This window comes from Haliotis cracherodii, unplaced genomic scaffold (assembly GCF_022045235.1).
Source record: "Haliotis cracherodii isolate W230 unplaced genomic scaffold, xgHalCrac1.p SCAF_3, whole genome shotgun sequence".
Lineage (NCBI taxonomy): Eukaryota > Metazoa > Mollusca > Gastropoda > Lepetellida > Haliotidae > Haliotis > Haliotis cracherodii.
Window position 1 is genome coordinate 71,432,787 of NW_027266286.1, and position 11,866 is coordinate 71,444,652.

At 41.7% G+C, this 11,866-nt stretch overlaps 1 protein-coding gene across 1 annotated transcript; it reads left to right on the top strand.

Moving 5' to 3' along the window:
- Positions 1–2,603: 2,603 nt before the first annotated feature.
- LOC139475815 (NXPE family member 3-like) lies at positions 2,604–10,505 on the top strand. Its single transcript, XM_071259015.1, has 4 exons — positions 2,604–2,704; positions 4,585–5,289; positions 9,033–9,094; positions 9,727–10,505. Exons 1-4 carry the CDS (start codon positions 2,604–2,606, stop codon positions 10,503–10,505), a joined length of 1,647 nt encoding a protein of 548 aa, XP_071115116.1.
- The last annotated feature ends 1,361 nt before the right edge of the window (positions 10,506–11,866 follow it).

The window sequence follows — 11,866 nt, forward strand, 5'->3', positions numbered from 1 at the left end:
GGTAAGTTACATATGGAATTCTTCAGGCGTGGAGTTCTCTACCCCTGCGGTGCTGGGGGCATGGACATCATGTCAGGTTGATCTACGGAGATGCAAGTTATCACTCTGTGGTGTCCTGGAGTCTCGAACAGCCATCCTAGCCTACACATACTATCCAGTGCAGTTTGCCCTGTCGAGTACTTCCTACCTCCGATGGCTATTACCACGATAACACTACTGTACATCCGAGACTCCCATAAACCCGTCGCCTGTAGGTTGCGGTAGACGCCACCCTGTGAAGTATCGTGTTGTTGATAAATGTTTTATGTTCGTTTGAGTAAGACAAATTAGAACATAACATGTCTTAAGCCGTTTAGTCGAGCAACATGCTCAGACCGGTGATGTAGACATTTGGGATTCCATTTATGCACACGAAGATGTTTCATACATCAAAATATTCCTGTGTTTGTTTGAAGGGAACATGTTCTTCACCGACTTTGCTGCAGGCTCCAATGCAGGGTTGGAGCACACAAAGACTATTCTGCTACAAGTGCAAATAAAGAATGTTTATTATAACATGTTAATGTCATTGTGTGTATATACTTCACATGAATAAAGTACAAGTTTACTTTTCTACAGTCTTATATACATTAAGTGCAAGATTAATTTTCTATTTTTCTTGGATCACTCCATTCTAATACTTAGGTAACATAGGGTAGACCAGTCAGTGCCTTCCGCCATGACCTACATTGTTTTAAGGTGTGTGACAAATGGGACGCGAAACTAATGGAAGACCGATTACGCTGGCCCAGTCTGACCCAAGCGGGATTCTCTCGACTGGTCAGTTCTCCATGCGGTACTCACAGCGTTGTGTGTCTCCCAGATTTTTCATCATGTCCAAATGTCGCATTCTCGCGTTGTCGACTTTTAATGCGAGAATGCGCGATTGCAAGAATGTCCCTTACAGTATTCCATACCTTACGGAGTTATTTCGACGTCGACTTGACCTCGGTTATTTCAAGAGTTCACCCACATTATCTGTCTGCAGACTTTATGACTCAAGCCTTTTTCTTCAACGCTAAATCCTGAGCTAATTTCAGTTGTAATCTCTTCCTAAAGCATGTCGCCTTACTGCTGTGTCCGCCACAATTCATTGTTTATGTCCGTCAGCTCATCTCAGCGTTATGATTTTAAATTGTTTACAAATATGGAGGTTAAAGCATTCGTTCGTCACGCCGAAGGTCTAGGCTCGATTCCCCACATGGGTACAATTTGTGAAGCCTATATATGGTGTCCCCTGCCACTGCATTGCTGTAATATTGAATCAGGCTCGCCGACTTGGTTGATGCATGTTTCCCAATTGCATGAATCGATGCTCATGATGTCAATCACTGGATTGTCTGGTCCAGTCTCGATTATTAACAGACCGCCGTCATATAGCTGGAATATTGCTGAGTGTGGCGTTAAGCAACAAACAAACAAACAAACAAACCATACGCTGTGGGGATAAGGCTTACATAGAATGCGTCTGTCTGCAATTGCTCGCCACCCTGTAAATATATAACTTCAACGCTTGAGAATAACAGTATCGATTATCCGCCGAAACAGATTTCATTGGACGTAAAAGACAAACTAGTAGTGACAGTTATGTGATGTGATCACTGAAAATCAGTGATGACACCAGGTGTTCGCGAAAGGGTAAGTTCTGTTCCACCGGTAACACCCGCCACTCACTTGCATAAAAAATAAATGTTTCTTTGTTGCCTGACGCCGCACAGTACTCCTGCCATGCGACGCCAGTCTCTGAGCAAACCAGACAATCAAATAATCAACGAACCAGAAAATTCAGTGCCACGAGAGTACCATAAATGATTTTGTTGAAAGCTAATAGAAACGGTTTGAAAATGCGTGTGCTGTGCACAAGAGCAGCGAGTTTGCTGCTTCTAGGTAAAGAACAACGTTAAGACATATATTCTTTCTCCAACACAGTGGGGCGCAGTTTTAAACAAATGGTAACAGTTCACAGATTAGCAAAATTTATACCAGTTAACCCCATTGGCAATGTCTTTACACAAGTCAGGGATGTTTGTGTTTGTTTGTTGGCAAAAGCCGCACGTCAGTAATCCGGCATACGGCCTGTAACAATCGAGTCCCGCCCAGACAATTCCAGCGAAGGAACAGGAATTCCAATGACACGACAGCGCATTTACTAATTCTAATCCTGTTTTGGAGCTGAAACGGAAAACGATAGAACACGGAAACGTGATCTCTCTAAATCTCATAACGAGAGATAGACGTGTGATATCCTTGACTTTGAAACTTTATAACGGTAAGCGTGTCTAAATCTTCGCTCAGCGCAGTACAAACATGTTGTCTCGTTCGTTATCAAATACACAAATTTGTACCTCACATGCGAGTAACGCGAGTAGTACAGACCCTCTCTGCATCCAAGACTATTACAATAGCTTAATGAGGGTTTGCAGAGACCCAGAGTTGACAGATGGGTTGGCATGTCACGTGGCTTGGCTTGGCTTGGCGTTGTGCACCGCTGTGTGACATGCTGTCGATAAAAACTGTTATATTTGAATTACCTCATCTGTTTTACGTATATACAGGTATTAATCATGGACATCGTCAAAAGCAAGGCCTTCGTATACGTCTGTGTGACCGTTTGGTGTGGATTATCGGTGATATACATGAACAAAGATTCGTTCAAGCAGCCATTGTAAGTATATCTTTCTCCATGATAAGGGCGGTGGGTAAAGCGTTCGATCGTCGCACCGAAGGCGGGTTCGATCCCACACATGGGTACACTGTATGAAACGGTTTTTGGTGTAACCCCCCGGATGTTCCTTGAATATTGCTGAACGCGGCGTAAAACTATATTCATTCACTAATGACGTATTCAGCAAATAATCTTATTTTATTAACATATACGTGTTAGTTTACAAGAATATGCACATGTGTCCTAAAAAATATTTACAAGTATATCTAAAGCAAGAACACGAAGTCTCTCTCTCTCTCTCTCTCTCTCTCCCTCTCTCTCTCCCCTCCTTCTCTCCCTCTCCTCTCTCTCCTCCTCTCCCTCTCAATCTATCTCCTTCTCTCCCTCTCTTCTCTCTCCTCACTCTCTCCCTCTCTTCTCTCTCTCCTCACTCTCCCTCTCTTCTCTCTCCTCTCTTCTCTCTCTCCCTCTCTTCTCTCTCCTCTCTTCTCTCTCTCCCTCTCTTCTCTCTCTCCTCTCTCTCCTCTCTCTCTCTCTCCCTCTCTTCTCTCTCTCTCTCCCTCTCTTCTCACTCTCCTCACTCTCCCTCTCTTCTCTCTCCTCTCTTCTCTCTCTCCCTCTCTTCTCTCTCCTCTCTTCTCTCTCTCCCTCTCTTCTCTCTCCTCTCTCTCCTCTCTCTCTCTCTCTCCCTCTCTTCTCTCTCTCTCTCCCTCTCTTCTCACTCTCCTCACTCTCCCTCTCTTCTCTCTCCTCTCTTCTCTCTCTCCCTCTCTTCTCTCTCCTCTCTTCTCTCTCTCCCTCTCTTCTCTCTCCTCTCTCTCTCTCCTCACTCTTTCCCTCTCTCTCTCAGACTATATAGTGATCTCAGTCTAATCATTGTCCAATTGTAACGGCAATTGCAGCGCTATGCTTGTCATAGCAGTTAATCTATGAGTGTAGCGGCAGTCGTAGCGATGCGATCGCTTTGTGGAGCGGGACCTGGCAGGAATATTTCCTTCCTGCATGTCAAAGCTAGGCTTACAGATATCAGAGGTGCAGATAATTTGATTAACAATTATGAGTTCACGTTACGATAGAGTTAGCCACGAGACTTCTAAACTATCACAGTTCTTTGTGGATCCATGTCTAAAATGGCGATCCTCGATCTCCAGTACTGCTTGTGATAAGAAACTTGATGGTCTCCTGATTCGACTAGTTAAACGTGAGCGTCCAGGCCGTTATGGCTGTATAAAAACTGCTGAGCACACTTGTGTCGAATTCCCGGCTTTGTCGAAGTGAAAAATCGTCACCGATGAATCTTTCACTGCTTATCGTTATTTGACCTCTGATAAATGGAATGTATCGAATTTTCTGTTGTCTCGAATTTATTTCGACTAATGCAACAACAAAATTCCCCGATTCGTGGAACTGCAAGCTTAACATATACTGTCATATACTGTAATCTGCTGGAAATCACATGACGTACATGTAGTTTATTATTTCGAGAATCTGCTTCTGGATGTGACAAGTCGAACTTGTAGCAGAGATTTCATATGATTATGAGCCTGTGAAGATCCGAGTTAGAATATGTCTTCAGCAACCCGTGCTTGCCGTAAAAGGCGACCATGCTTGGCGTAACAGCCGACTAACGGGATCAGGTGGGGAGGCTCGCTGACTTGGTTGATGTATGTATCCAATTGCGTGAACCGATGCTCATGCATGATCACTGGATTATCTGGTACAGACTCTCGATTATTTACAGACCACCGTCATAAATTGTGAATATAACAACGAAAACAACGAAGAAACAAACAAACAAATCTTATTATTTGGAAATAGTTTTGCCATTAATATTTACTTGTATCGAATGTAATATCGAATGTATTTTTACTTAATTTCAGCGTGAATATCTCCCAGTCTCGTTTATTCACATTTTTACATCGATGGCCAAACACTACAAACAGCGATGCAACAAGTGGACCTTTATATTTGAAAGAAGAGACTTTACGAAAAGGGGCAAAATACAATGTTTCCACCTTTGCTGATGCAAATACATCATATATCTATTTAAAACAAAATGCAACCTATCATCAAGGTGACCTCATCCTAGTCCAAATAGATCTGTATGATGCACAAGGCACAAGAAAGAAAACTGGAGGTGATTTTTTGAGAGTGTGGATGGAAGACCCCAAGACTTCAACTTCCGTTTCCGGTCAGGTTTCCGATCACAACAACGGAAGTTACTCTGCTGCCATCATCGCTGTGTGGGCAGGGCACGGCAGGATAAGAGCGTTCATTGCTACAAGGCGGGAGGAGATTGTTTACTATTATAAAATATACGAACAGTATACCAGTCTCTGGCCCGCATATGCTGATTTCCGAAAGAAGGGGTCGAATCTTACAGGACAAAGCACTTGTTCAATAACAGTGCCAGGTGATGAAACAGCAGGACATTGGTGCAATTTTACCCTGGAGAACAATGGCTTCCCTTGGTACTGCTTGAAACCCTCAAACAAACAACTGGCATGTCACATGTGGACTTATTCATTCTCTGGTCTCAGTTTCACATTCAAGCTGAACAGCAGTGAAGACAGTGTTACACGCTGGTATGTATATTCCCCCGCAAAGATCCGGTTTAGAATTGATTTTCAGCAACCCATGCTTGTCGTAAGAGGCGACTAACGGGAACGGGTGATCAGACTCGCTGGGTTGATGCATGTCATCGTATTCCAATTGCGTACAGCAATGTTCTTGATCTTAAACACTGGATTGTCTGGTCAAGACTCGATTATATACAGGCAACCGTCATATAGCTGGAATATTACTGAGTACGGCGTTCCACGGCAAATAAACAAAGAAATTGTTTGTATGTTGGAAAGTAGACTTGCTCCAAGGCTGTACTGAATGGTGAGTCCATTGGTGTATAGTAATTCCATCTATAATTAGGCAAATAGGCAAATTTAGATAAGTGGACACTATGACCATTCTCTTACAGGGATAATTTGTTCTTATTATTTATATAATCAAGAAATTATGATTTAAACTTATAAGTATTGCCAGAGAGACTTGTGCAAGTCTAAGTGGGACGTGAATCGTAAAAAAATAGTTCAGGTGGGAATTTTAAGCACTATTTCAGTATTCTAACCATAAATTCAGCAGGTAGGGGTCACGAATAGGCTTACTACAGTGTACCTATTGAATCGAACCGGGGGCTTTGCGTGACGAGCTAGGCTGTACCAGCACCCCTAACGAGGGCAGTCACACGGCAGTCATGTTGAAAGCGAGAACTTCGGTAGAGGTCGCCTCTTTTGTCCTAATGGTGAAACCGATGATATTTTTTCTGATAGGGTTCCAACATCCGGGCCTCCAACGGTGTATCTTCCCGAGGCAAGGGCGTTAACTAACTATAAAAGTCCATTTTCCACCTTTGCCGAACTAGGCTGAAATTTCGTTAGTCCATTTTGGCTGGATTAACGAGTCTATGAATAGTGCAATCAAAATCGCGTAATGAACTAGATTTCAGTCGACTGCAGGATATGCAAAGGATGTGATCCGTAAACAGGGCGTCGACAGATATTTTGCGAATCATTTCACGTTTTAATCAAGGTGATCTGTGCACTTCGTCTGATAAGACCCGATTTATTATATAGATCTTTATTATCGATCATATCGTCTTGACTGGACGCCGTTTTTATGTTAAAAGCATAGGCCAGTAATATGAGAGATGGAATCTGATTGGTCAATAGGAGGGACATAGAAGGGACATAATTCGTTATAGCCACTGTTGGCGCTACGATCGAGCCTGGAAATTCTAGCGTAGTTCGGCAAGGGTGGAAACCGGACTTATAGAGTCAATAAACGCCCTAGCCTCGGGAAGATGAAAACGATGCAAAAATCATATTTTCAGTTTAGTGATTGACTCAAATGATTACAAAATATGTATTTCCATAACTTGATAATTGAGTAAGTTGCAGCCGTTTATGTCACACGTGTATAACGTTGGGTGGGATGCCCACAAGAAGCAAAAATATTTTCGAATTTTTTGTTCCTACTCATTGGTTAAAAAGTGTCTAATAGACTAAACACAGGAGAGTAAAAATACATTGAATGCCCAAAGATGAATTGAAGCAGCCAGCGAGATTGATTACATTTCAGTCCACGCTCAATGGCTAAAGAGAGTTTCTGTGTCAACAAAGCTGAATATCCTGACGACAGACCATTTGATTTATGGAAGAACAACAAACAAACGAGCAAAACTAATATATCTTGATTAACCATTCAATACATCTAAAAAAACTTACCAAGACGCAGAGACACACACAAATACCAAATCTGACCGCATTTACCGTACAGAGTTCCGCCCTTTCCTTGGTATATGTTGTAGACATCCTAGATACTTTATTCTTGTGTTAATTCACACCGCAATATAACTAAAAACATGTGGCGGCGTCAAACCCAAATCTCTCGTTCATTCGCTTGTTCGTCAGAATTTGACCGCCACAACCGCTGACGATGTTTTTAATGCTTACTGTGCAAAAATCATTAAAATAAACGCTTTTGTCATTATACTTAGTAAATACCTCCTGGATGAAGCTCTGCTTTCAAAAATTCTTTTTGGTAACGGGTCATGGTTGTATCGTTGTCAGTTTCTGAGGTGAGGTTACCTCATCTAGTTTAAAAAAAAAGAGATTATCCAAACAAATCCCACAAGGCTCATCCTTGAGACCATCGTGCAATGTTGTTGTATCAATCATTGCCAGTTACTTTTGCAACCACTGCTTTAGTAAGTGTGTTGGGTTTAACGCCGCTTTCAACACTATTCCAGTTATATCACGGCCTGTCAGCTTAATGTGGGAGGAAAGTGACGCAGGTCTTTGGCATTGACCACATGGGTATGGTGCTGACAATAATCGCGGAGAATCGGGATTTGAACCCACAATCATAGGTTTATGTCGTGCCGAATGGGGGAGGCAACTCTGCACCACGAATTGCGGCCCCTTAGACAACTTGGCATGCGGCCACCACTGCTTGAAAACTCGCGAGACTTGGTAGCTATAACACCTTACAGGTGGCAAAACAAGGATGCAGACAGTGCAAAACAAGGATGCAGACACTGTACCTACATATGAATGCTTCTCACGCAGTAGTTACTATCCCCTCCCACGAAGTGGGGAGGGTGATATAGGAACGGAGTTCGTCCTTCCGTCAGTCCGCTTCTCAATGTAGACAGATTTTCTCAAAAACTATTCAAGTTAGAGAAATGAAATTTTACACACTGATGTTGGTGTCGTGCATTCATTTTTACAGAGATACAGCCCTTGATCCATGTTATTTTACTTGGTGCATAGTGTGTTCAACTGGGACAAGTTATTTTTCTCAGAAACTACTGAAGTCGCATGAATGAAAGTTTGCATGCTTATCTAAGAGATACTTACTTGAGGTCGGAAATTGGTCCCGTCAATTGTTTGTTTACAGAGCTAGGGACCTTAATCCATGTTATTTTACTTGGTGCAGCGTGTAAGCACTGGGACAAGTTTTCTCAGAAACTATCGAAGCTGATCTAAGAGATGCTTGTCAAGACTTGCTTCCAGAGAAGGGGCCTTTTGTGTGTATTAAATTTACTTTTATTCATTTTTTTCGGATGACACGAAGCGGCCCAAATGCCTATCTCTTCTGAAGGCTTTTAGGACTTTCTTTTTTATACTTTTATTCACTACTATATGAACAAACAAAATTCTAATTGTGCCCCATGGCGGGCGATAGTGGTAACGCTGTTTTCTTGTTTAGTCTGATATGTGGAATAAATGTAATTGATAACAACAACGGTCATTCCAGAATTGACTCATTCCATGAGTTACACATTGTTCTTGAACGGGAGAATGACATCAGACCTTGAAGTGAATACACTTTCTACATGAATAAAATATAGAAGCATGGAAGTATCTGCTCTGAAGTGCGACCGCACTAACGGTATTTCCCCAAACCGGATGTAACGTCATCAGACCGGAAATGCATATATTCTTTTCTTATATTAAGCTAGGTCGAGACATTGCACTTTCCGAATTAAAGCTGATCTTCATTGACATTGTGTTTCCTCAGATCTTAATTAATGTAAATAGGTTGGAAGTTGTTTTGTTAGAGACAGAATGTCTTTTTTAGCCCAGAATTTCAGGTGGTCGGCCTCTCATCGATCACTGTGAAACGAAGGTCGGATAATTGCCTAGTTTCCAGATCATTTTATAAGCCTTTCACAATCAGAAGACTCAGTTGCGGGTGTTATTATTTCATGTGTGGAATTATAATAAATGTAGATTGAATCATTTATTTTAAAACTTTTTACTTTATAAAGGTCTTCCAAAGATCCGCAACCAGATATCCTACAGCGGTTTGTAGACGTATCCATAGCAACCGGTAAGTATGTTTGTTTGTTTGTTGTTTAACGCCGCACTCAGCAGTATTCCAGCTATATGACGGCGGTCTGTTAATAATAGAGTCTGGACCAGACAATTCAGTGATTGACTTCATGAGCATCGATCCACACAATTGGGATACGATGACATGCATCAACCAAGTCAGCGAGCCTGACCAACCGATCCTGTTAGTCGCCTCTTACGACAAGCATAGTCGCTTTTTACGGCAAGAATGGGTTGCTGAAGACACCTATTCTAACCCGGATCTTCACGGGTCGTTAAGTAATGTTTCCACTCGTCTTTTCTAGCTTAGCATCTTGAGATTTCAACACAGCATCTGGAAATTTCAAGATAATAAGTTGAAATATTAAGATTATAACTTGCAATTTCAACATACACGGTGTCTTGAATTTTCAAGATAATAATTTGAAATTTCAAGTTATAATCTTTACATTTCAACTCATTATCTAGAAATTTCATTTTAGTATGTGTCCGGAAATTTCAGAAGCCTTTCAGAAGCCTTTCAGCATGTTTCAGGGGCATTTGTTTTTGGATTTTTCCTTTTGAAAAAAGCTGCCACTAACAACAGAACTATTAACACTGATTACCATAATGGTTTCTGTCAACTTTCAGCTGACACAGCCTCCACATTGCCCTTAAATCAAGTGGCGTGTAACAAGCTCCCGCCATATATAACATGGCAACGGAAGTCTCCCAATGGTTTCTTCCACCAGGACAAGTGGCATTCGCTACTGTGTCATGACACGCTGCCTCGCACCATTGATGCCTACAGACAATGCTTGAAAGGAAGAACGCTCTGGCTTCATGGGGATTCGACAAGTGATCAATTCAAAAGAAGTCTTCACTCCATCTTGCGCTTCCAGTCACATGCAAATGGACATATGCCTGTCACCGACACAGACTGGGTATATGGCTTTTCCGTCTCTTTTCAACCTCACGAATTTCCGTTCTATCATGGCAAGTCGCACTATCCAAGATCATCAAATCAAGCACAGCACATCATGCTGGACCGTCTCCCGAACACAACCAAGGACATAGTTGTGCTATATATGTACGTTCATTTCACGCTTGTCCACCCGGATGTGTTTAGGCGACACGTTCGAAGACTTGTTCCTTCTGCAAAGAACCTTTTGGCGCGAGCTTCTCATGTTACACTTGCAGTTCGTGGGCCACACGCATTTTTCAGATCGAGCAAAGGTTTGCTATCCTACTGGGGACTTCATTATGCGGACATTTGGCATCAGGAATTCGCTTCGCTACGTGACAAAATCGTGTATCTAGATTTCTGGGATTTGACCACAGCAAAGACGCATTACGATTTTCACCCACTCATGAAAACGGTGCATGAAATGGTGCACCATATGATGTCTCTGTTGTGTCATAGAAAGTAACACGAACTGTTTTATGCTAACATATTCAATTGTATCTTGGAGATCCAGTGTATTAATGTAATACCTAATGATTCTGTTGTATGTTTACATAACATATAGCGGCAACCAAAATATACCGCCGAGCAAGAGAAAGTATGCACTTGAAAACTGGATGCCCCCAAAATTACAAACATCGAAACGTTACTAGGGTGAAAACAGTCGCGGAAACACTGCAAGCCCGAGGTCCAACGCACAACTGTGATACCCGTGTCAAATACATCTCTATGGATTAACAATTTCTTCTTTGCTTCATTTTTAACCACCATCAAACGTGGGTGTATGCTTTCTTTAGCCCGGCAGTTTGTGTGAGTGAGTGGGTGTGGGAGTTGAACACCGCTTTGGACAATAGTTCAGTATTGCGTCAGTTCAGTGTTGGGTAGTGTTGGAGGTGAGGTGAAATGGGGCTTACCATCGCGTCCAAGATTATTGAACGTATATAGTGTTTGTGTGTGGCTGCTGGTAGCAGTCCGGTTCAGCCGATATTATAGTGCTAACCCTCTGAGATACCATGCCGCAGTTTAACATGAATACCCCACTCAGACACATACTGACTCCAAGCCGACCAGTCTTTGTTTTTGACGTGCCAAGCGCCATCAACAAGTGGCGGTAGGGGATCGAACCCTGGAACCTTCCACTCTCCGGGTGAACGCTCTACCACTAGACCACGGAGGCAGTGAATTGTGTTGGAGTGATGCCGGTCTTAGGCAATACTCACGTCGTTTATACTGGGATAATATTCAGATCATATACACAAAATTTCAGCTTCACAAACAAATGTCCTTTGAGATAAAACTAGATGGAGAAAAAAGGTCTATTGTCATAGCTGGGTCACAATTCAATCAATCAATACTTTATTCATATTATGCATATTTACATTAGTTATACATGTATTTGGTAGATATTTACTTCTAATAGCATCAAAAGTAGCACATAAAGGACAGTTTCTCATGCAATTTCTCGATTTTGTTGCCACCCACTTTCAATATTTCTCAACCGTAAAACTCTCCCTCTAAACTTCACTAAAATATTGCGAAACGTTAATTCGCTAATTGCATAGATTCCTAGAGATATTTTGCTGGTTCCAACAAACTTTTATATTCTCTATTAAGCTTATATCTTGAACTGTTATTAATAGTTGATATCCAATTTTAATGAAACATATTAAAAGCACAATCCTCCAACGTACTTATTAAACATGTTTTTTTTATCTCCAACTGCTTGTGACAGCCAAAAAACAAAAAAACCATGACAAAAAGGTAGATATCTTATATTTGAAGCCCAATTTTTATACCCAACATTATCCAAATAATGTAACATGCTTC